This window comes from Melospiza melodia, chromosome 2, assembly GCF_035770615.1.
Source record: "Melospiza melodia melodia isolate bMelMel2 chromosome 2, bMelMel2.pri, whole genome shotgun sequence".
Classification (NCBI taxonomy): Eukaryota; Metazoa; Chordata; class Aves; order Passeriformes; family Passerellidae; genus Melospiza; species Melospiza melodia.
The window spans coordinates 130,994,515-131,021,566 of NC_086195.1; the positions used below are offsets into that span (position 1 = coordinate 130,994,515).

Consider the following 27,052-nt stretch of genomic DNA (forward strand, 5'->3'; position numbering starts at 1 on the left):
GGCTATGTAGCTTTTGGTGGCCTATATACTGATCACTGATTCTTTTCTTTTTCTATTATTTTTATCTTTTTTTTTTTTTTCCTTTTTTTCTGCATTTTAATATTAAAACACTAGAATTTTTTTTCTGCATTTTAATATTACTCTAAAAGCTTTTTTGGATCAAATTTTATCCCTTCAACTTCATGTAGGCAAACCTATTTATTACTATAAATGAAGCAGGAAATAGATCTTAATTGATGTCACTCTACATGACCAACCATGTCATAATCACTTATTTGGCAGCTCCTTCTCCTCCCAAGACTGAAGTTTAGGGATGAGCATTAAAATTCTTGCCTAGAGTCATAATAAATATAAGATCGACCAGATTTTTTTTTTTTTAATTCAGCAAAAAATGATGTGAAGTCAGACCATTATTTGCAAACCAATGTTTTAGGTTAAGTACAGACTCTCTCAGCTCAACTGCATAAAAATAGAGATGAAAGGTAATCAGAAGGTGGATTCATATCCCTGTACATAAATAGAAGCAGAGTAAAATCTCATTTGGCATTTTAAATGCTACCTGATGCACTGTTGGAATTATACATAACCAGGAATTGTGGTAATGCAGCACCAGAATGTACCACCCACAACAATCTAGAGAATTCTGCCTCAGATGTTGCTGCTTGACTAAGAATTACCTGTGGCAGAATCTGCTCCTCCTGCTGAAACTGGCTGTGCCTTCACCTCACATAATGATTTGTGTTTGCTGGGGTTTGCTGGGAAGGACCAGTCAAGGGCACAGCATTTAAAGCTCTGAACCTAAGACACACTGTGGAAGATTTCACTGGAAATCTGACATTAAACAGACTGCAGAGATAAAAAATGCCCTTTATGAACAGTGTCCTTTCCAGGCAATATATGAAGAGATAGTTATCTTTCACCAGGTCAGTGCAGAGTTTAAGAGAGGTTGAGTTAAATGCTCCCTCTTGTCTCAATTCATTGATTTTCCCTCTTAGAGGTCTATTATAAACTAATAAAATGTATAATGCAAATTTTCAGGAAACTCCTCACATATTTTATTCCTCACAAAAATAAAATTTGAAAAAATCTGTAATTAATGCTGTTAATAAAATGTATCTGTGAGTTTTGGGACAGCTCATAGAGTATATTACACAGCGAAAGTGAATAATTATGAAAAATCAAGTGTGTTTTTTAAGAGTAAATGACAAAAACACTGAAAAAAGACTGACCTGAACTAGAAGAATCTGAAATTAAAGTCTTGAAATAATTATTGTTCTGTAAATAATGAATATTAATGATCCATTATTATTACTATAATATGATTTACATGTTTATATTTACTGATATTATGAAATGTAATGAATTCTATTTACACAGTACAGTAGGTTGTTTGTTTTTTTTTAATACTAAGGAATTACACTTATAGGAAACCAATACTAAACAGATGTGACAATTATATTAACCAGTTTAATAGGGTTTTTTTAGAAGTTGATGTATGTTGAAATAGGCCATAATAATCAAAAAAAGCAAGAAGTTAATTTGTCAACTTTATTCCTTACCGTTCACAATAACAATTATGTCCCGAAAGTCAATTTCTCCTCTTGCTTCCACTCTTCCTTCACATCTGTAAACTCCTTCATCACTTTTATTGATCTTGAGAATTTGGAGATTATTGTTTGCTAATATCGCAAATCGATCTAGAAAGAAAAATAAGAGATCAAGTGGCATAACTCAAATAAATCAAGACAACATGAGGAAGACTAACTTAAATTATGAATGTTTAAATATTTTCTCTGTACAGTCAGAATACTCATTGACAAAACATTTGTACATTTAAAAAGAAAATGTAGGCTGAGAAGTTTGGGGTTTCTTCATTCCCAATCACATTGAAATTCCTAGAATTCAATCTGGACTTTCTATTCATCATTTCCTACTTACTTCAAGGAGTAATCAACTGTAAGTTAAATAATAAGTTATTGCAAAATGAGTGGAATACTCGTGAGCATTTACACAGAATAACAAAAAAGATTAGATGGAAAAAAAAAGACTCAAAAATTAAATTGAGCAATTTTTAATAAAATGAGCAACAAAATGCTGTTTCCCTCTCTATCTAGACTATATGTCTTTGCGCCCTTTCTACAGCCCAATGTTTAATGATTTTCAGCTTGCTTGCCCTCCTTCCCTCCTCCTGTTCCTTTCTTCATTCACTCTTGGTCAATCATATATTTCACCAATGATATATTTCACACTCTAACACTTCACAGAAATGGCAACAAAGACATAACCCAAAAAAAGAAAGCTCTCTATCTTCTGCAAAGGCCAGCATAAACTGAAATTCAGTAGACATTTTGAGGAGCTGAAGTACACTGTAAAATCAGGCTCTGAAAGAAAACCACGTATACACTTTTCTGCACATGCAGCAGCAAAATTATAATCTTCAGGAGTAAACTGGACCTGAATTTAATTTTTCCTCTCCCTTCTCTCTGAACTAGTGTATTGGGTTTATGTGTTGATCTGTTGGCCTCAAGGATCAGATATTTCCTTTGTAATCCATGGAAGATTCTATGCTACAGCAAATTCATCATGAACTACAACCCAGAGAAAGGATCCACACTGGAAATGTCACAGACTGACCACAGGCCCCATTCCCCAGTCTCCCTGCATTCCTTGGGGTGGGTGAGGTAGAGGAGTCAGCAATGAAAGAGTGAATTCAGAGAAAAAGGAGAGCGGAGATGTTGCTTTAATTTTGTCATTGTGTTTCACCATTCAATGCTATTTAACTTGCAATAAATTTAATTAATTTTCCCCTCCGTCAAACCCATTTTGCTAATGGCGGTGAGTGTTCTCCCTGCCTTAATCTCAGCACAATTTTTGTCTCATTTTCTCCCATAATCTTGTTGTCTTTAGTTTTCTTTTGGCAAGACTTTTTGGGGATACAGAAGTGGCTTCTTTGAGAAGCTTCTAGAAGTTTCACCCATGTCATACAGAGCCACTGCCAGCAGGCTCTAAGAAGGAGCTGCCCCTGGCTGAGGCCGTCAACAGCTCAGGGATAACTGATTTAAGAAAGGGGAGATTAATGTGCAAAAGGAATTACAGCCAAGAGAGGAATGAGAAGACTTGAGCAGAGCCACCCAGCCACCCTGCAGACTCCCAGGTCAGTGAAGAAGGAGGAAGAGGAGGTGCCAGAGCAGAGATTCCCTGGCAGGCCATGGTGCACACCAGAGAGACACGGCTGTGCCCCTGCAGCCCATCAGGTCCACAGGGGAGCAGAGATCCACCTGCAGCCCCTGGATGACCTGGTCAGACCAGGTGGATGCCTGAAGGAGGCTGTGACCCTGTGAGAAATTTGTGCTGGAGCAGGCTCCTTGCCAGGATATGTGAACCCATGGAGAGAGGAACCCATGGAGAGAGGAACCCATGCCAAAGCATGTTTCGTGCCAGGGCTGGGATGCCCATACTGAAATGGTTCTAGAAGAACTGCAGGCTGTCGGAAACATTGCTGAAGCAATGTGGAGGTGTCCCCACACTGGAGCAGGAGAAGAACATGAATAGTCCTCCCCTGCGGAGGAAGGAGCAGCAGGAGAAAATGTTTGGAATCATGTTAAGCCTGAGAAGAAAGAAGGTATGAGGAAAAGGTGAAATTTGAGACTTTTATTTCTCACTATTCTACTCTGATTATGTTGGTAATTATATTTTCCTTTAGTCAAATCAGTTTTGCACATGAGGGCAATTGGCAAGTGATTTCTCCATTTCCTTATCTCAATCCATAAGCCCATTATTATATTCTCCCTCTCCTGTCCAGTTTCAGAGGAGGTGATTGAGCAGCTTTGGTGACAGCTGATATCCAGCCAAGGTCAGCCTCTTGAGGAGGGTGAGCGAGAGAAAGGCTGGGTGGCTGCCTGGGAGCTCACCAAGGTAAACCCAGCAAAACTAGTCAATATTAATGCATTCTTCTGAGGAGAATGACTTCCTGCAATTCACTGAATGTGGGTTTTGAAGAACATGAACCCCTGTTATTCAGCCGTTGTTCTTGTTCTATTTTACACCTTTCAATATAGGAGGATGATGAGATTGAGCATTTAACTTTCACTTTTAACTATCAAACAAATGACTTCTCTACTAGTAGCAAGAATTTTACCATAAAATGAAGAGAGAAATGAAAAAAAAAAAAAAAAAAAGAAAATCATGCTTCACCTGATAGAATTTTATAGGACATTAACATCATCAACATATTTACGCTAATTATGTCTGGTTTGTTAAAAGTCCAGCTTGAATATTAAGGCCATTTCATACGATACCTGAAACAAAATATATCTTTTCCTGTTCTACTCCTACACAATTACCTACACAGAACCATGCCTCCAAATATTTTGAAACGGGGAGATCCGGTCCCTCTTTAAACCTTTAAGCATTGGTAAACCTCTTTTCGTTGGTTTTTTGAGGGTTTTTTTACCATAGACATGCGATGTGTGAGATGAACAGAAGGGCTGGAGGTGATCTCCATTTTTATAAAACAGTGAAAAAATGAGGGTTCATTTAGTATCAGGAAACAAAAACTAAATGTTGGCTGCATAGCTTTTCAAATTTCATTGTAGAAAAATAGATACGGCAGTAGATATTCCCACGAGTATACCCGAAGTTCATTGTGCCGTGGATATCTTGATAAAATTGTGCCCTTTACTAAGCAGATTTGAGTTGGTGAATCTGGAATAACTGGGCATTACACTACTCCAGATCATCACTGCATTTTTGAGACTCAATTCCCTCAACTCAATTTCAAACGCCTGATTTAGAACAGTCAATTGCATGACCTCCCCCTTCAGTCATTTCACATGTTAAGTGGTGTGGCTGACAAGAAGGGCTTCTGTCTTTCCAGTGTCACTCAACCCAATCTGGAGGAGTTTTTGGCTCATGGTTTTTAAATTTTGCTGTATGTGTACCAGGCTTTGAGCCAGAATGTCCAATAAAATACTGGCTAATAGTAGGACATTACTGAAGAGCTGTTGACTAAAATATTGAAAGTTAATCAAAACTTTCTTTCCCAATGGAGAGGAACCAAAGACTCGATCCACCAGTATCAACCAAGCTTTTTTTTTCCCCCCCCGAACAACTGTTCCACATTTGCTTGTTTGACTTCATAAAGCCCCCAAAAAACTTTTCATTTTCATTTTGAAATAAAGAAAAACAATAAATTTTGATAGAGTAAGAATTTTAAACATGTGTTGGTACTCTGAGTTTCATTACATGCAGAGAGAAAAACTGATGGGAAATTAGAAAACCTGATTAATGGACAATGTTAGTTTAATTTCCAGAAAACGTAAAAAATTCCTGTTTTGGCAAAGATTGAGACAGCACTGAAAAAAATGATTCAAAGCTTTTGTGGGGGGTAAATAGAAAAACTACTGTTTGCCTAGGTAATTGCCTCTCTAGAGACTTAGAACTTGGGGAAAGTGAGATTTATCTTAAGCCAATCTTTTTCAGTCCTGCCTCAGCAGATTACTTATATCCCACTTACTTGTAACTCAGAGGGTAACAAGTAAACTCTCACAATGATGCAAAATACCTCTCCACCTGGAATTCTCTGAGCAACTGGGCAAGTATCCCAAACTCAGGGCTGCATAAGGTCAGTATCACAGCTTGGTCTGCAGTGAAGTTTATCTCTGTGTGTTTTAAACGTGTTCAGCTCCTACAGACCAGGCACACCAGGAAGAGATCCTGTGAGGGAGCTCCCAGCAATCTTTTGGGAATTTGGAAACTCATGCTACACCTAGGCAAAATTCCCATTGGGAAAAAGACACATGGGGGAAACCATGTACACAGATTCTCTACAGATCACAGAACCTGGTAAAATTACATTTAAGCTGACGGGCTAATCAAAACCCCCCATTAAAATCCATCATAAAGTCCACTAGGACTTTAAAAAGACCTTTTTTTTTAAATAATGTTTTAATATTAATTGGAATGTATAACTGAAAGAGTTACCAAAATACTAACTGTCAGCAATAGTTGTGACTTCCTCATTGCGATACAACCAGCTGACAATGGGAGCGGGTGAACTCGTAACACGGCACACAACTTCTGCATCTTCCCCCTGCCTGAACTCTTGTGGAGACACTATGTCCCGAAAAGTGAGCTTTTCTGGAAAGTAAATAAAAAATAAAAAAAGAAAACACAATACAGTAAGAGTCTTAACATAACATTAAATTATATTTAATAACAAGATAAACACCACTATTAAATCTGCTTATTGTGACAGTACAGAATTATTTCCATAACAATTTTCCCACATCAGACTCAAATCATCCTGGACTCTGCCTGTAAAAATTACTTTACAATCCTTTTGTATTATGCAAAATGCTGTTTATTTATATACATTCTGCAGGTTTTATAAACATATTTTCATTGTTTTCAATGTTCCAGAACACAGTTTTTAAATTCTACATCTTAGAGGTTTATATATTCATGTTGATAGTCTATTTACTCTCTTGTGGGTTTTATTCATCATTATTCTGTTATTGAATTAAAAACTCATGTTTTTATTCTCTTAATTCTTCCATAAAACCATTAAAATTTGGGAAATTCTCATGAGAAAAGCGGAATATTTGCATCACTGCAAAAAACAGCAGCTGAGTAAAATACAACATTAAAAGGCCAGTGAGAACCTATTAGGTCTATTATGACTATTAGGTCAAAAGAAATTTTATCATTATTTTTAGGAATTAACAAGATTGTTTTAGGTCTGCTGAGGCTTTTAATTCTTCCAATCTCAAATAAACAAATTATATTTGATTTTCCATGTGTCGAATAAATCCAGTAGGTTTAGAAGTCCAAGATGCTATTAATCTTTGATCTCATATAAGATGTAATGCAGGTGACTAACACGCAAAAAGAAAAAAAATTCTGGAAGAATTCTTGCACACAGAATAAACAAACCAACCTATGTTCTCTCAGGTCAAAGATGGCCAATTACATTTCAGAGTAAAATTTGGGGAGCTTATGCCAGAGATGCATCTTCATCTCTGTTGTTTTGTGTAGATATGAGTGCAGGCTCAAATAATCCAGAGCAGAGGGAGAACAGTTTTATTGCTACACGTCTCATATATATTCATATGAAGTCAGAAAAAACCTCTCACAGACATCTGAGAGTCCTAAAAACCAGGCCCTAAGACTACCAACAAGCTACCCTGCTTTTTTCTTACATCACAAATACAAATAAGGAAATTTTACGTGTCTGTTCCCACAAACCTTAACATTACTTGTGTAGGTTTGCGGGTTTGTCTGACCTCAGAATTATTAAAATTAACACATGCAAATGCTTCTAAAGATTTCTACTTTTCTCAGCATTCTGCTAATGGAGTAACTGACAGTTTTATGCATACAAATGAATTCCTGAAAAATCAAAATCCTTTGATTTGTGAGATTTCAAGCCACCATGTAATCACTTCTAACTGCTACCACTCTTTTATCGGTTGTTTAATCAGAAGATTTTTTTTTTCATCTTCTTTTTTAATCTATGTCTTTTGTTATCTGAGCTATCTGTACCTCTCAGAAGCAGTGCTTTACCACTCTACTCTGTACTTTTTGTCTCATTGTAATTCCTTCACATTTAAAAAAAAACTGTTCTCCAATGAACTTAGATCCTAACTCATGTGATGGGCTGCTGGCACATGCATCATCTTTCACCAACAAAGACCTTGCCTCACATCTTCACTGCTTGTTTAATGCACAGCTTTTAGGTACTTTTGATTGATCTAAAGAATGTCATACAATGTAGTAATTCAACACTGAGAAAAAAACTACTTAAATCTCTCAAAGAATGTCATACTACAATAGAATGCATTTATTTTTCAAATATTCTTTTCAAATTGTTGCTTGCAATTGAAATCCATTTTGGTTATTTATCACACTGAGTTTCAATGGCTTATGTCAAAACTCATTCGTAAGGCCAAGAATAGCAAAAGACAGAGATTAAAATAACAATTCAGTAAAAAATCCATTTTTTAAAGTCATATATTGCACTTCCTGCACTTTTATTTATGCACATATTTGTAATATTTTGTAGTTTGTAAACTGTACACACACTTGTAATACGAATGATACTGATCTACTTTTTTCCTCCTATTTTCTAATTTCTTTGAGGGGCAGACAGTGCACCCTCATAAGATGGCATTCTAAAATAGAGGAGAAAAGCAATCTACAGTAGTTATAAGTGGCCCTCCAATTAATTCAAATAATTTTTCTTAATGTCTACTTACTAAACTACACGAGATTCAATTATTTGGAAGATAAAATTCAGAGCTTGGGATGATATTTTGAGAGGCTTTACTTTCTCTATGCGAGTGTCTTTTAAAACAGAATCTTTTATTTGTCAACTGATGGTATTTTACTTACGATAGATCTCCAAAACCACAGTAGCTTCTTGAGTTTGTCCTTTAGCATCTGTTGCTTGGCACCGGTATATGCCAGCATCTTCTATGTTTGCGTTGTAAATGGTGAGGCGTGAGCGGATGCCTTCCTTCTGAACAACCACCCTCTGACTGGAAACAATCTTCTCTCCCTGGGGGTTGTACCAATCTATGGTCTCAGGCTCACCAATGGCTACAAACAAAACCAAAAACGATGCAAATTTAGACATTTAGAAGGGACGTCGTGCAACGCGTATGCCTACGCAATGCACAGTCTGTGCAGTGTCAGGAATTGAAAATTAATCCAGGAAGAAATTTTTCATGGAAAGGGTTGTCAAGCACTGGCTACCCAGGAAGATGGTGGAATCACCCTGGAGGTGCTCAAGGGATGACTGGATATGGCACTCAGTGCCATGCTCTAGTTGTCAAATTTGTGATCAGTCAAATCTTAGACTTGAGAGTCTTGGAGGTCTTTTCCACCTAAGTGATTCTGCAATGTCAGCTAATTGCTAAATTATGCCAGTTGTAAGAAAGACAAGCAGGACAAAACTGCAGGCAGATGTACAGTCTTTGAGACAGGGTAAATAGCAGCTAAAGGATTTCAAGAGGGGAGAAAAACCACAGAAAAGTATAAAGTCTTATAGGAAAGAAACAGGCTGACAGTGACTGGATTAGCAGGTCAGGTCACCTGGTAATCACAGTGACAGTGTAGTCAGGCCATGTGTCACTGCCAATGGAATATCTCAACTCAGCACCATCAAGGATCCATATCAATCAGCTGAAAATGCAAATTCTCATTCTCCTGACTGATTACTGCCTCACCAGAAAAAAAAATCTCCTTAGATGTCTCATTAGGTTGGAGAGGATTTAATTCTTTAGTTTAAATAAGTGACAATTTTCAACTACAAAAACGTCCTAACAGATATAAACTACTTGTACTGATACAGAGAATTCAAATTGATTCAGTGTGTGAAATTAAGAGATCCTAGACTGGAAATGTGAAGCCAGTGAAGTCCTAGTATTTGTCACAGTTCTCACAAGTCAATGGGAATGTACAACAATATATTAATTTAATATTGTGAAACAACTACTTACTACTAATATATTAAAATTTCAAAATTTAACACAAATTACATACCTTAAAATTAAATTAATACATACCTGTGCATGTGAAGAACTTGGATTCACCCACACTGAGTTCAACTTTGCTAAGTGAAATTGTTACTTGAAGTAAAGCTGAAAAATATAAAGTAGATTGTAAATTAAATTTGGGAATTTATCAGTTTAAATCTTATATTGGCAGGTTTTTTATTGCTTTCATTCTATATATTGAACCTGTTCTACAAATATGAAATTTTAACTAGACATTTTTATGTTTAGAGCAAAAGTAGATATTGAGATAGAGAAAACAATCTAAATAAGGATGCTACACGATGACAGCCTTATGTCCCAAACCTGAGGACAAAATTAAACAAGAGGGAAAAAAAATAAAATTTGATAGAAATATACATGAACATAAAACTAGAAATTAAATGAGAAAAAACTGATTGGTCACACAGAGAACAAGGGTAAATCATGCCTGACTAACTCCACCATCTACTAGGATAAATTTCTAAATTTTGTGTACAAGAGAAGAACATTGGGTGGAAATTACCTTGACTCTGTCAAGGCTTTTGGCTTTCCCTCCCAGAATAGTCTCATATTTGAGTGCATTGGATATAAAAAGCAGGGTTTTGTTAGTGGGGCTGGTTGCAGGGGAGGGAGTTCAGAGGTTGTGCTGTGACAGATACAGGCAGTTCCAGCTGGGTCATGATGGAGCCACTGCAGGACACAACTGAGAGGGCTGAAGGAGGTTGGAGCACCTCTCAGAACACCAGAGAGAGAGACAAGAGGGCCAAAGTGATAAGAGGTGCTCCATGGCACAATTGGCAACACTCCAGGACTCTGGCCAACGCATGAGCCCATGAGAGAGCAAACACATCCTGAAAGGACTGTGATTATCCACAATAAAAAGAAGGAAATGAGTTAGGCAGAAGGAGCTGTGGAAGAAAAGAGTGAAAAGGAAGGAATGACAGAAAGGAACCACTGTGTCCTCAGCCCAGCCCTCTGCATTATCCATCACCTCACTGAATGGATTGGTACCTGCATGGGTGGTGGTAATGAGGTGAGTGAAGGCCAGGAATAGGAGGGACTGGTATCTGGAGTCTGGGAAAGAGGTAGAGAGGTGTTTTCCATAAGTCTCTAGCTTTTTTTTTATGTGACAAATTTTACCCATAAATATAACTTCAAAACTTGCTAAAACCCACAGCTATTCAGTTCTGTTTATAGGAAAAATTCAAGAAAAGCTGAGCACAGAAAAGCTATCAGGAAAGTACTATCCATACATATTAATTTAATATTAAGAGAAAAGTGCAGTAAAATAGATTTGCTATTAACTTTTATGTAATTAGGCTTAATAAGCAAGAATTAGACTAGATGCAAATTTTTTGTTCCAATAGTCATATCAAAAGCTACTCGAAAAAAGGCAAAGAAAACTGAAGATTAGGTCAGTATCAGTTTCCCAACCTAAACTTAACAGAACTGGGTATTTTCCACAAAAATTCCCCACAAACAAACAGAAAAATTAAACATCAGATACCTATAAAGCACATAACATTTTTCATGAGATTTCCTGAATTGTGAGTGCTTTTCCTAAGGAGATCATAATTAATTGATTTTTTTAAGGGAATATTAATATTTTTTATCCTGTTCCCATAAGAGAAGAGCTAAGAAAAAAAAAAAAAAAACACAAGAAAAAAACAAAAGAGTAAAAAAAAAGAGTAAAAAGCCACAAAGAACATATCCTGCCTCAGGCAAAAATAAATATCAGTGTGCACTCTGCTAAAATCAAAAATTCTCAGCCCATAAAGACAACCAGGAAGACAGCAGGACTGCCTAGTCCAGAAAGAAGCAGAAGGGGACTGTAAAAATGTTGAATCTATTACTACAGAGGAGGGAGTAGTGGAATTTCCAGTGCAACAATGAGGAGCACGGTGAAGGCTCCTTTGGGACACACAGAGCCCTGACAGAGGAAGAGTTGGCTCGTTGTCATCTCTGCTCTTTACACCCATGGTACCAAAAGCAGAAGCAGAACTGATGTGTAAGAAAGGAAACGAGTTTAACACAAAGTTTAAATTTTGTTGTAATAAGAATCAAGGAGTAATCAATCATCCAAGAGGCTACTCCAAGCCTCATTTCTTTATTTAACTGTCAGGTAAAGCTTTACTATAGCCTCAAGACCTATAATTGCTGGTGGAAAACAAGGTACTAATAAATACAGCCATGGGGGAACTTGAAGAGCTTAGATATTTATTTCATGTCACATTCTACGTCACCATTTTTCTGATACCGTATTCTTTTAAAGAGCAGTCTTTTACATTTGCTCCAGAAATATATATGTTAGCAGGGAAATATATATGAAATATATATTTCAGCAGGGTTGCTTCAAGGATAATTGCATTTCTTAATTCCAATAACTGATGTCAAACTATATAAATGCAATAGATTAGGTAATGCATGTTAGGTAGAAAGAAAGAGGTGGCATGATGAGAGGTGTAAAAGCAAGAGAATATTTTCCGTTCAAAAATTAAATAGATATTTGAGATTGCAACACAGCTTTGGCAGAGGTCTCAAATCCAATTAAATTTCTTAGCATGAGTGTAACTACATAAACTCTGTGGAGATTCTAGCTACATCTCTGAAACCAAGAGGAAATATTTTTTTTCTACATATGGTACTTTAATACATATGGTATTTTAATATTCACAAAATAGAAAAATATAAAACCATCTGTCCCATTTTCCCAGCATCACCATTTCCTCTGTTTGATGTAATTAAAAAAATATTGCTTCTTGCAACCTAAAAGTAAAAATATTGCTCAAGTTATTAATCTAGAAATCTCTGCTTTTTAGTAGTCAGGCAAATGAAGCTAGGAGAATACTCATTTGTTACTTAATGAAAGCAAAATATTGCAAAGAGACAACACATTCAGAAAATGTCACTGTATTCTGAATCTGTCTCAAGAGCTACAGATAGTATAAGCTGTGATGAAGATGGCAGAAATGTAGTCACAACTCAAATTATTACTGTACTCTAACTAATGGATTAATAAAAAAATTGAGTTCTTTGCATCAGGCTGTTGTGAATCTCTTTAATTACACAGCTGAATGCTTATTTTATCAGATCAGTGGAGATATTGCAAATATTTAGTAGAGGTGCTACCTATGTTAAACTAAGCCCAGAAATAAATAGTACCTCCTTGATAGATCTTGATAGATAGAAAAACTGCTTTCTCTTCCCATGTTTCCAAGAATATCACCTAACTGCCTATTCAGAAAAAAAATGAAAAAAAGGCAAGATGTAAAAGATCTACTCAAGCAGAAGTCTGGGGAGTGTAATGCCAGTGTAGTACAGCTGTTCTGGGAAAAAGTGAATTCGTTTGGGGCTTCCCTCAGTCTTTGGTACATGTCCAATTTCACAGCAAAATAAAAGAGCACTACTGGAACTAGGTGATACAACCAATCCCTTCCCTTTTGATCAGTCATTATAAAGGAATTATTATCAGTTGTAATGCACTAAGAGGATTCTGCTGAATTATTCCTTAATGGTTTTAAAAATCACCAAGGAAGATAAGTAAGAACAGTAATGAGAGGTCCATTTGTACTGCTAAACATGGAGACAGATGACTGCATTCATAAGGACCAATATTTAGTAGACTAATTGATATCAGTCCCATTAGCAGCAGTAGCCCTCGGGTTTCAGAACTAACGCCACAAATCTGCCATGGGTATCTGCTCAGATGCAACAGAAGTGAGGTGCCATCACTGAGAGATAACAAAAATTGCAGCAATAAGTCACTCACATGTGTGCTTCTACTGTCCCTTAGCAATATATCACAACACGTTCAAAGTGTATACTACACAAATGTACACTTAAATATATAAATATAAAAGATGTAAAAGGTACTAGAAAGGTAAAGAAGAGGATATTTTAGTAAAAATCTGGAAAAAATATTGATTAAAGCTCTTCTTCAACTAATAAACCCACCCAACATCTTCTTCTAATTCCATTTCTTAAAAAAAAAAATCCCACCCAAGCACTTACTTTTGCCTGCATTGGAAAGACACTAACAACAAAACATATCATATTCTGTTCTAGTCTCCACAATATAAATTGCATACAGCATAGTTGAACAGTTTCATGCTACATCAATACATCTGAATAACTTTTTGAATTTATTTTTCAAGCATTAGACGTTACTCAGCTGTACAGGGGTCTTCCTTAACCTGTTGGACTGCAAATTCTTTTCTCATATGGTAAGGCAGTAAAAAGGAAAGGATGCAGGTCTGAAGACAAAACAAGGCACAACTTGGGATCAGCATGGAGCTGAGGGAAGCAGTGACAGCTACAGACACCCATTTGGATAGTTTTGGCACTGGCTTCTAAGAAAAACAAGCAGACAGCAAGATTCAGCTGAGGGGACTGTTTTCTTTGGGAAGGTCCAAATTCTGTTTAGTGTAGGTTCTCTGACAAAAACCACACCTCTCACTATTGGTGTTCTTTTGACTTCATTCAGTAAGCAAGCTTACTTGGGTGATGTGGTTTCGCTTTCGGTAAATTATTTAACTTCTATTTAATATATGCTTAGAAAACTAGGCTTCATTATCCTTGGCATTAAGAAATTAATATGTTTTTAATAGGTATCAAATTCAATCCTAGGGCAACCACTCACCCAATTAATCTTTCTACCCTTTATTATGAAGAATTCCAAGAATATTATGTTCAAGTGCACTGATGCCCGATAAAAGTGAATGGGATTTGAATGAAAATTACACAACCCTTGAAGAAATTGATTCTCCCCTAAAATTCTGATAATTTATAATTTAAATATACTTTGAAACACCATTGAAAAGATACTTTGTGGGGTTTTTTTATTAGAATTGTATTTTAGAGCCTTTTGGACCTCTAAGCTGAAATGAGGAAACATAAACTAGTAAATATAGAATTAACTTGTTAAGTATCAGACAGTTCAAGGAAATTTTATTTTAGGGCAAATGCTAGAGTTCTTTTTAAAAATATGAATTGTTTAAACTTTCTTAACTACTAATTCAGCAAAGTAAGAAATACAAATCCAAAAAATCATTAAACAAGCCATAAAGTCACATTTCCATTAACAAAAGTTTGATCTAAGCCATCTCCATGAGTAATCAAAAAATTGGGAACAGTATACCACTTCTCTGAATAACTCCATTAAAAAACAATATAAAACACAGTTGAATTAAAGTCTATTTAAAGTTGTTTGCACTTGAGAAGCAGAATGACCCAAGGGAAACCATGTTTGGAGATATCATAATTCACCTGAGGTACTATTGGTTTTTTCACATAAATAAAGAAAACCCCAACACTTTAGACCTTTAAAAAGGGAATGGCATGCAGTCAAATATTACACAAGAGATGACCATTATAGATCATGACACAGTAATTAAAGTTATCATCATTAAACAGCAAACCCACAATGAAATCTTAGGAAAAAAATATAATTTTACCGCATACTGAGATCTCTCTTATATCCAAGTGAACTATCTATGGGGAAAAAATCCTATTATCCTGTCCTGAATATGAGACGATGTTGTTGTTGAGCTTGTAAAGTCTGTGAGACTTGTAGCATTTAAAACCACCTTATGCATTTGCAATCCTTTGGGAACAAAGAGAATGCTGAAGAAGAATTTTTTTCTATGTGCGTGAGAACCTAGAGTGAAAAATTAATCCAAACAGACTACTCAAATGCAATTCATTTAATGTTTAAATTTACTCATTTAAATGTACTTTTTGGGGGTTTTTTCCCATCTTTTTCAGTTTAATATAAACCACACGAAATTTCCTATTCTTTCTTTCCTAATATCCCAATATCCTGTAAACAATGTAGTCCTAGTTTTTTCTTATGAATAAAGGCGTATTAACTGGCCTAATATATCCTTCTTCCATTCAATTCCATTGAATGGAAGAAGGATATATTAGGCCAGTTAATACTTGTCTGCAAGTTTTATAAAATCATATGAAAGAAAAACTGTACCTGCAAAGACAATAAACATTAAATTTAAACCCTAAAGAGTTTGGTTATTTGCACTTTTCTAGTGGGCTGACTACTAAGAAATCATAAAGCATCACTTCTCCATGGTATGACAGTACTGAGAGATGTTACACTCATAATTGCTTGGCAGAAAGTTTCACAATTAATAAAGTAGTTCAGTATAAATGAACTTTCCATTTTATCACATTAGCCTTAATTTGGATTTGTCAGTAGAGAACACAGTTCTGATTTAAAGTTCTAAGGTTTTATTTGAACTATTATGGATTCCTTCTTCAATTTCTGTTTTTTAGATTACAGAGTGTTTTATTTTTAGTGAGACAAAACAGCCTTTGTGCCATCATGAATCCATTTCCTACATCTGTTGAAGCGTCATTTTCCCTGATGAGAGGAGCTGGAAGTCACACAAAGTTCAAACTGCCTTCTGGGCCAGAACAGATGTTGCAGGGGTGAAATGCGCAAAGAAAGAGCACCAACACAACCCAGTTTTGTGCAACAAATACTGAATCATAATCAGAAAATCCTCTGTTACACATTCTTTTCTATGACACTTGCAGCAGAAAAAGTTAAATAGATAAGCCATTAATATCTGAGCAGAGCCAGTAAACAAGTATGAACCAGTCTGCTTGCTACAATTCCATTCAAAAGACTAACCGCAAACAGAAGTTACTCGCGACTGTTCCCCCAAGAGTCAAGCAAAGTACAGTTTAGAAATAAACACATAAATATTGTAGGTGCTATTGAGATTTTCAGGTAGGTTGATAATGGGAGCTCAATTCCTCAAAACTAAAAAGATGGGCAATTGGGTAAAATTGGGTAAATTTTTTTATATAGATTTACAAGCCAAAATATATTTAGATATACTTTTAAAAATACCTAAAGAATATTTATGATTATTTAATATTCCTTGTCATGGCTTAGAAACTTAAAAAAAATCAAGATTAATAGATAGAGAAATGAAAAAAATCAATATGATTTATTCACTTAGAATCTGTGCAAGTGAAAGGCACAATAAACATTGGAGGAGTTTAGCTATAAAGTGTCAGGCATGACATGATGCATATCTTTAATTCTATTTATATGATTCTAGCTAAATTCAGTAGGGCTTTTTATTATGCATTGGAAGAACAGTGAAGTTTAAAATTCATTTATTAACAGAATATGAAGATATTTTAACTGTAGAGGAACATACTGGGGAGCCTTTATCATGTATTGGTCTCATACACATATAGATGTATTAGTCTCAAACACATATAGATACATATGTGGAGAAAAAATAGCATAGAATAGGATGATCAAAGTACTATGGAATTCTATTTATCAATGATGAACATCCCCTTAACAATATCTGCTCAACGTGATTTTTTTTTGAAGCAATAAACAGAAAGAAAAAAAAATACTTGATGAGCAAATTAATATTAAGGAACATGCTTCCCAAACTGAAAATTATTAAGTTGGGGAATTCCTAATTTCAAAATATCTCCTACACACAAGGTTAATCTTATCAAAACCAACAAGTGCCTCAATAAAGATACACCAGAAAATTAAGGACCTGAATCATCAAAATAACAGTTTTTAGTAATAGTAACCTAGATATGTAGAATAAGTGGGAGGTTGGGCATGTGCATTGTGGGTAGAGTTTATTTTTTTAATAATAAATTTCTTTTCCCAAGCAAAAGGCTGTAGGAAAAGAGGCAATGGCCTCCAGTTGCACCATGGGAGGTTTTGATTAGACAGTAAAAAAAAAAAAAATTCCTCACTGAAAGGGTTTTTAAGCACAGAAAGACGCTGCCCGGGGAAATGGTGGAGTCACCATCCCTGGAGGTATTGAAAAGATGTGGAGCTGCAGAGCTAAGGGACATGGCTTAGTGCTGGGATTGGCAGTGTTCGGTTGAAATGGTTGGACTCAATAGTCTTACAGGTCTTTTCCAACCTAAATGTTCCATGGTGTTTTGTTTTTGGGTGTGGGTTTTTTGGTCGTTTTTGTTTTATTCTGTTTTCTTTTTTTAATCTAGTTTAAATTGGATTTAATATAATTTCCAAATGACAAGTGGCATTGTGCACTAACAAAAATGCAAGAATCTCTTTCTAAGCATGGTAAAACACTTTTTTTACTTGGTGGTCAAACACAGGAGCTGGTTGCCTACAGAGGCTGTTGGTTTTCCATCCTCAGAGATACTAAAAACCATGCTGGGCACAGCCCTGAGCAATCTGTTGCTGACCTGCCTCTGAGGAGGGATTGGGACCAGGAGTTTTTTCTGCCTTCCTGCCTCCACTGGTATATGTATGTCTGTGATCTTCAGAACATGAAAATCTAACTTGTTTCTCCTTGCTCCACTGGGCAGCCTTTCATTATAGAACAGTAAATCAGACACAGTACAGAGAAACTAAAATTACCTGAGGGTCACATTTGTCAAAACCTGCAAACTTGAAGGTAAAGCCACAAACCTTAGAAATGTTTCTGAAAAGAAGCACTCATGCCAAAAGAGTGCCTCATATTTCCCCATTATATTCCATTTTGGTTTTTCTGAGGAAGAAACTTTTTAAAACAGCATTTCTTCATTGTTGCTGGGTATTCAGCACAAGTTTGACAATGTGCCAAGACTGTAATTGAACATGGACACCCTAATTGAAAGGTACATATGGGCTGCCTGCGGACCAGTAGCAGAAAACATGATACTGAGAAAAGAAAAGAAAAAAAAACCCAAAACAAACAAGCAAAATCACTGCTAAAATTCCTCCTTCAAAATCAGCTAAAAGCCCAAGTGGCCCTTCAAATTGCAGAGGGGTATTGGATTGAGCCAGCATTCATCTAACGACTTGGCATTTATAACCTAAATCCAAAGAACGTGCTTCTCAAACTTCAGGCCAAAAACTGTCTGCAAAGTTTCTGTTGAATGTTAAACACATTAACCCTCCCAAAATAACTAATTCAACAATAATTGATAGAAGTAATACAGCATAAATGTGTCTTAGAAGGAGCCAAGAGCCATTCTTAAGCAATACATAATCCATTCTCACAAAAGTGTCTGCTACAAGCACGTTCTACAAAGGAGATGTGTGATATTTGTTTCTAATGTGATGTATATATTAAGGGTTTTCTCTGGGAAAAAAAATAAAATGAAGTTGCTTAAAAATAGTACTGTAATAAAGACAGGGCAAGAAATCATGTCATATAATTATGGAATCAACATATCCTGATTGATTTAAAAACAAGACATCTTTTCAACTAAAGGTGCAATGACTCATTTTTCCTCAGTTTTCACTAGAAAAATTCTACAATTAGCCTTAGAGTTCAGAAGTTATTAGGTGAGAATGAAAAAACCAAGAAGAAGTTGTCCACGTACAGGAACCATTGCAATTGCTCGGTGACTGCTGCTAAAATACAGTAGTCTCTATGAAATGAACACATAGGTAACAAGTTAAATCAGAAAAATATGTAACCTAGATTCAGCACAGAAAGAGCAGTATTTAGGTCATGGCATTTTGAATAAAACACATTGACTGATCAATGTCTCTGTAGCTAAAAAGAGAGGACTGTAATTCTGATTGAAAGAACTGCGAAACAAACAACTCTATTGGCCTACCTTGCAGGTTTGTCTTTTTTCCTGTAAAAAAGATGACACATGCAAAAATTACTTGTTTCTGAGAAAGGAATTTTCTAGTAAAAAAATGCCTCAAAGGCTACAGTCTCTGTCAGGAGTTGTCTTTACTGTAAATGTAACAGTTCATTACATTTCTTGGAAGTGCATAATGAAATCAGAATATCAATTTCAACTACACATAAGCTCGCATTTTTAATTGTGGCAGTTCACAGATATTGTGGAAATGTGACCCAAGGATGGCTGTTTGACATCTGAAAAAAATGAACTAGTGGCTCTTGAGGACAGACATCATCAGGGCATGGAGAAACAGCTACAAGGGCTTCCTGCTGCCAGAGATTTACATCTAAGCAGTGTCTAAATTCAGATTTAAGAACATGCAGAATTTCTATTGGAAATAATCACTTTGTCCACATGGTCCTTTTAAAAGGTAGGTAGTTCTTGAGACATTCCAAGTTGGCTGGAATATGAATTTATGGACTCTTCTTTTCACCCAGTGAAGTTTACTTTGAGCCATATTTTTTATTTCCTCTTCCTTCCATCACATCCTTAAAAAACTTGAACCTGCATTTTGAAATGCAAGGGTCCACAATCCAAACTCAAAAATATTATCAGCTAGGGGTGATCCTTAAACCAGAAATATTACCCACATCGCCTATGTCTTTATAAAAATTTTGTTTAGAAGTGAGGGGTAAGCATAGAATTAGACATTTTGATAAATGCCTCTCTACTGCCCTTATTTTCCTTTACTTTCTATTTCTGGAACTTACAAATAAAGCAATTAAAAACATAGAGTGCATAACTTAGACAATCTTATCTAAAAACATCTTGAAAAATAATTAGTTGTATAAATATACTTTATCTTTCATCAAAACCTTTTTAAAATATTGCCATATTTCTAAGCAACTCAAACATAAAATTATTGTTGCATGAATTTTTAATCTTTCATAGTTTAAAATAGAATAATGTTAAGTCAGTGATGTGTTTGTTCTTGTTATATTCCCTGCTGAAAACCCATTTAAACAAATTTTAGGAACTCATAAATCACATAAATAATGCTAAAAATGCCCAAGGACAGAAAGATATTTAACATTCAATAAAATTGAAAATATTTTAGAAAAATATTCCTTCAGCACAAAGTATTGCTCTGAATGGACAAAACCTGAAGAAATATGAAATTTGGTTGAATAAATGTCTGATTAAAAAGGGCTTAGGCATCATTATTACAGAAGTGTGGCTGTTGAGGATAATATCAGAGCTGGTGTGTGCAGAATGCGCTTGTGTTTACAGGTGCCAACATCACAGTCCATTGCAAAGGTGACAGACTTTTATGCACACAACTTCAATAATTAGGAGTGCTCCCAATCCACTTTAAGCAAACAGCTTAGCACTGCATGAAGCATGTTTAATTTTTCAAGAACTTTTCTAGCAGCCTTAGCAATACATTAAAAAGATAGTTATATTAAATTATATTAAAGAAAGGATAATCTATTAACGGAAATGATTCAATTAGCTTACAGGTAACTATTATTATTCAGCACAAAGCTGGTCATTTAAATCAACTCCCAGGCTAAATTTGGGATGGGTTAATTGAACTATGAAGTTTGACATTTTCTTTATATCTCTGAAAAACTGACATAAAATCATAGAATTATTTAGGATGGAGGTGACCTCTAAACGTTATATTACCCAATCTTCAGCTCATAGCAAGAATTACCTCCAAACTTAGATTAGATACTTTGGTAAAACAAAAAAAAAATTATCTTTCACATCTGAGTTCATTTAGAACTTTAGATTAGAAGCTGAAATGATTAGAGATGAAATTCTAAAGACCTAAAGGCTTTCCTTCATTTTAAAGGTTTCCCTCATTATGTCAATTGATTTAGAGCTCGCTGAAAGTATTTGACCATTAGCAAGAATACAATTTAATTTAGTTGTAAATTTATGGCATGAAAAGAAGTAATTTAGAAAAAAAAATATATAAAAGATAATTTTCTAATTTATTTTAAATATGTTTAACAGCAAAATAATTATTTGTGAGGACATCTGGGCAGGTAGTTTGAGTGAGTTCTTATCCACTTTTCTAGCCAATACTGAGGAGGGCATAACTTTGTAGCTTTGTGTCAAATTTTGGGCCTCTGGTTCAAGAGGTAGAATCTGGAAATGTCCAGAAAATGGCTAGATCTTAGAGAAAATGTCTCGTGAAAAAAATTATGTCAGAATCTGGCTTGTTTATTCTGGGAAATAGAAGGCAGAGTATCAAGTTATTAACTGCCTACAACTTATTTAAGCAGAATTAAAAATATATCAGAGCCAAACTCTTTTCAGGATGAATGTCATTGGACAACTCAAGGCCATGATCCAGAGGAATGTTTGTAATGTAATGTGACACTCTTACTGTAAAGAGGAGATTGGAAGAGATGGGCCCCAAAGATGCTCTCAAATCAAAGTCCTATAATATTTTGGTTCTAAGAGGAAACATCATGAACATTAGGGGACAGGAAAATAAATTAAATTACTTGTTCCCTGTCACAGTAAGGAATGGGCACGAAAATCCAGTTAAAAATCTGAAGAAACAATAGCGTCAGGAAAACCTCTCATGAGAAACAGAAAAAAGAAACAAACTGGTTTAACAAGTTAATCAAATCTGAATTATCTCTGAAAGAATAGGAAGAGTCCATCACATCCAAATAGAGAAAAAAGCTTATGCTAAGCTACAACTGTTGTGTACAGGCATGCTATAGCTAAGGAAAAAAGAAAAAAATGTGGCTTTATTTAATGTTTGTAAAGTACCATAAATAGAGGTAGTGTCTGTACAAGATAGTTCACCAAAAGGAACCAAGTTTGCAATTCTAAAATCATGTAATAAAAACAACAGATGGAGCCCTACTCATCAGAGGACCCTCCCTGACTGACCTCAGGCAGCTTAGTCCTGGCCGACAAGAACAAAGAAAGCATTTGAAGGATATTTTTCCCATAAAACTCTTTTGAATAATAGGCCACATCTTTAGCTGATGCAAATAAGTATTTTAAAATTAATGAGAAACCTCCTTGGAAATTATGTAATAAATATTTAAAATGCAAACAAGAAGATTGAATTTCTAATTATGCTGTTTCCCTGTTGTCATAAAACGAAGTAGTTTGAGTGCAAGACACATGATAAAGCTTTTGATCTTTGGATAAATGTCACAAACATTTCTTAGACATAAAGTACTCCATTATAGCAAAGAAAGGTTTTATTTCACATGTGAGGATTTTCTTCCATATATGCTATGGTCTTTCAAAGTCTATGGAATCAAAAAGGAACCACCAAACTTAAGAGTTTGATCTGCCACTGAAACTTAATGTTGGAATATACAAGTCCTACTGTTAAGTATACATTCCTGTAATATTCAAAAGCTAAAAATAAAATTATTTGGCAGCTAGTTAACAGTTACTTCATACATTATTCTTCATGATCTTGAAAATGAGCTTCTAGATGTCGAAAAATTATTTTCAAGATAACTGTGTGTGTTTGGGTATGAAACAAATATACTTTTTTTGTACCAAATCACATTTGAATGTTTATTTAGAGATAAACATTCAGTACCTTTAAACTACAGGATGGAGAGAAGTTTTAAAAATGCATTAGACCTGATAGAAGATAGATCTTACTTGACTTTGGGATGCAATTTAAATGCCTAATAAATTGCTTCATCAACTTTTTTAGCTATTGAAGCATTACTGCTGACTTTAAAATTAGCAATTAACTACGATAATACTTCATTTAGGAAAACAGAACAGCAACCCAGGAAACAGACACCACAAAACATAAAAGAAATTGGTTGCAACATTTTGTCGCTGTTTAACTGAAATTTCAATAGAAATTTCACAGAAAGTACTCAACATGAAGTCTGATTACTTGTTAAAACTAAGTAAAATTCGGCAGAATTCTTTCCTTATATCTTAACAAAATATATCTTATCTTATAATTCTTTCCTATATCTTAAACAAGATTTCTGCTGATGTGTCTTTGATATATGCAGCTAAGATACCACTAGAAAAAACTGGGAACTGCTAAATGGTTAAAGAGCTGCTAAAATATCACAGAATCACAGAATGGCCTGGGCTGGAAGGTGCCATAAAGATCACCTAGTTCCAACTCCTCTGCCATGGGCACCTTCCACTAGACCAGGTTGCCCAAAGCCCCATCCAGCCTGGCCTTGATATAAATTCTGGAACTCATCCTGATTCTGGCCCTATGATTAAGTGATTCCTCCTGAGTTCAAATTTTAACAGCATCATTTATATTGTGTGGGAATACTCACACCAGTTTAGATATTGAATTGCACACAGATGAGTGCCTATCAGAAAACAGCCAATCATCTCTGTATTTTAAGAAATGGATGACTTGGCCCCACTTGTGAGGATGTTAATTACAATTATTAAAATACAGTGCTCAATGTTCCAAATACCTTTCATCAAAGGATCCAGAAGTTGTGCTAAAAATTACATAAACCATGGACATGATAGGCCTTGAAGATGTAGAATCAAGACAATTTCAAGCCTCTCAACAACTACATTTTCAGTTTAGTTTTGCCTAAACAGAGCAGTCCAATGGAAAACCTTTTAGCTTTTGTTCCAAATATCTTCACTGAAGAAATATACTTGAAAAGCGATAAATGTTTGCAAAGTTTGATGTGGCTTTTGTGGAAAGGAGATGAAACTTCAAAACTTAAATATTAAAAATAGGCAAAGACTTGACAATATTATCACTAGGTATTGGAAGTATTATGGATCACAAAATAACACTTAAAAACCTAGTTAATCTATCTAGAAGGAGAAACTGCCTATTAAGGTATTATAAAAAACTTAAAATATTGCTGTTAATACAGTGAAAGTATTCTCTGTCACTTGTGCAAAAAAGTCAGAGCAGCCTCATGAGACCTGTCTGGATTATAAAAACTTATAAAGTCTCTGGCATATTCTTTCTGTTTCAAAAAATTAAAAATTCAAGGAAATGCTTATAAATAAGTGACACTGCCAGAGATCATAGGAAATCAGACTGGCTTTTCAACCTCTTTTTTTTAACCCTTAAGCTCTTTGATCTTTAAATGCTATTGTATGGGTACTAGCAAGTTCGCATCTTTAATTATCTTGATTTAGGAAACTAATTTTCTCTCAAAGGATTCATTTGAAAAACCTTCTAATTGAGAACCAACAGGGTTGCAATTACTATGAAATTAGTCAGACAAATGTATAAACAATCTAATGTACCAGACAATTCTGAGTTTTTAAAAATCAATCCTTTCATAACACTATATACATATTTATTAAGGCTGCCATAATCCCCAATTAAATCTTTTATGGGTCAAGTTAGAGCTGACTTAGAGATTCTTAGTACTTTCTGCATTTAAGCCCCAAGTAAACTCTAAATTTCAGACTAAAACCCATATAACAGGTCAGGTGAGGTCTCAGAATTCTGTAGGAAATTGCACTTTGTTGATGTTTTCTTCTTCCACTGGAAGTGCTGGCACTTTGGCACCCAAAGGTCTGTTTGAAACCTTCAGTTCTAAAATCCCCCATAACATCATAGAATCATAGAATGGCCTGTGTTGGAAGGGACCTCAAAGATTTTCTCTGTCCAGCCCTCAGTCTGGGGAAGAGACACTTTCCACCAGTCTGGGTTGCTCAGAGTCCCATCCAACCTGGCCTTGGACACTTCCAGGGATGGGGCAGCCACAGCTTCTGTGGGCAACCTGTGCCAGGGCCTCATTATAGGAAGGAATTTCTTCCTAATATCTAATAGGGAGGAATTTCTTCCTAATATCTAATCTAAACCACCTCTCTGATAGTTTAAAGTTATTCCTCCCTGTCCTGTCACTCCATGCCATTTTAAATAGTCTCTCTCCATCTTTCCTGTGGGCTGCCTTTAGGTACTGGCTGAAATTAGGTCACCCCAAAGCCTTCTCTATTCCAGAACAATCCCAGCTCTCCCAGCCTTTCCTCCCAGCAGAGCTGCTCCATCCCTCTGGTGCCCTCGGTGCCTGCTCTGGGCTGGCTGCAGCAGGTCACTGTCCTTGCTGTGCTGGGAGCCCAGAGCTGGATGCAGCCCTGCAGGTGGGCTCTCAGCAGAGACAAATCATAAGGCAATGGCTCATTTTTCACAGATATTACATACCACCTTCCCAGAACATAAGCCTCTAACATATTATCCCTATGCTTTTCTCACATCCCTTAACTAAACCCTCTGTTTTTTAGAAATTTGACTATCCTGCTGCATATTTCCAAGAAATCCAAGTATCTCTCTCTGATTTTTTGTATGACCTGGAAGTGTTCAAGGCCAGATTGGATGCGGCTCTGATCAGCCTGGTCTAGTGAAAAATGTTGGAATGAGATGTAATTTTTAGGTCCATTCCAGCCCAGACTATTTTATAAGTCTGGTTTTAGTGTCAGCTCTGGCTGAAATTGGCCATGGAATTATATACTTATTAAGACAAATAACAGAAAAAAGTAATTGAATGAGCCTAATTTTCTGGGTGTGCAACTTCATGCAATTCAATTATATTTAAATATTTTTTTCAGCCACTTAAAATATAAAGACATACTGGTGGCAAAGAGACCTCTCAAAATAATAGCTATAGCAACACAAATTATTATTATTATTATTATTATTATTATTATTATTATTATTATTATTATTATTATCATTTGTTCTGCCCTCATGGGAACCTACTTGGAGTACTGCATCCAGGTCTGGGGTCCTTAGTGTCAGCTGGAGGTAGCTGGAGTTATGGATAATAGAAATGAATTCCTCATGGCAAAGACCTGGACATGCTGGTGACTTCATAGACACTTTCACCTCCCCTTCCTGAGTACAGGATTTGTAAGCCTTAGGAGCTAGGTAGAAAATTATTAAAAAGTGATTAATACCAGGAAGATTTTTTTATATAATAAATTTGAAGGCTTCCTTCCATTCATTAGACCTATTAGACAGTTTAAATTCAATGCGACTAACAACAAATTCTTAGAGTCATTTATATGTTACTCTACCTTTTGCCCATAACAGGATTTTCAGTCTCAGCACTCCAAGGGATTTGAATATGGACCTCTCATTTTTAAAGCTAACATCTCTACCTGAAAGCTACAGGGCAATTTGTGGTGGAGTGCTCTCAGTTTCTCCCAAGAGGATATTTGCTCTGCATAAATATTTAAGCATTTACTGAACAGGAAGTAGAAGCCAGGTGTTCTCTCTTTTACATGAGCATTTAAATACACTGCAGAGCCATTCTCAGCTCCAGGCTGAAATTTGTAGGCAGAGGCCATCTCTCTATATATGATTACTTTGGTCAGATGCAATAGGACATCCTGTTAACAACTTCAGGAGAAATGTAGTGTTTTATTTTTCACTCCGAATATTTTCATCTATTAAAGAGAAGAAATACTACAAAAGAATTTTACAAAAGTCTTCATTAAATCAGTATCCTAGCACACCTTTTACATAATTCTTGAGAAGGAAATAAGTCAGGCAGGATGAGATAGGGAAGACAGGGGAATGAATTATTCCTTTATGGAATAGAAATAGCAATAGCTTTGTTGTATGATTCTGTAAGGGTTCAACCTTTCCATGCCACAGCAAATTGAACATATTTCTTCCACTGATATAATTAGTATTTTGACTTACTTGTTTTATGGAACTTTATTTTATGAGGCCAGTGGGCAGACACTTTATTGCTCTCTGACCAACCCTGAGATCAATGCTGTGTTTTTTGTACAACAGCTCTTTCTGAGCATGTCCCTCTGACAAGAGGAGGGGAACAAATTCCCACTGCATGCTGTGTGAAAAATCACTGAAACCAGCTGTAGGACCTGAGGGTCGTATGAGCCAGCAAAGCTTCCCAAAATTCAGCGGAATCAGAGACAGAAAAAAAAACCCAAGA

General features: G+C 35.6%; 1 protein-coding gene across 2 annotated transcripts in view; it reads right to left on the bottom strand.

The window, feature by feature from the left end:
- Window positions 1-27,052, bottom strand: part of NCAM2 (neural cell adhesion molecule 2) — a 273,486-nt gene that overhangs the window by 126,289 nt on the left and 120,145 nt on the right. For both annotated transcript variants that reach the window (XM_063150025.1, XM_063150026.1), the window contains exons 2-5: window positions 9,567-9,641; window positions 8,392-8,598; window positions 5,995-6,138; window positions 1,560-1,697 (exon numbers count right to left, since the gene is read on the bottom strand). In XM_063150025.1, coding sequence (XP_063006095.1) covers window positions 1,560-1,697; window positions 5,995-6,138; window positions 8,392-8,598; window positions 9,567-9,641 — 564 coding nt within the window. The remainder of the gene's footprint in view (window positions 1-1,559; window positions 1,698-5,994; window positions 6,139-8,391; window positions 8,599-9,566; window positions 9,642-27,052) is intronic.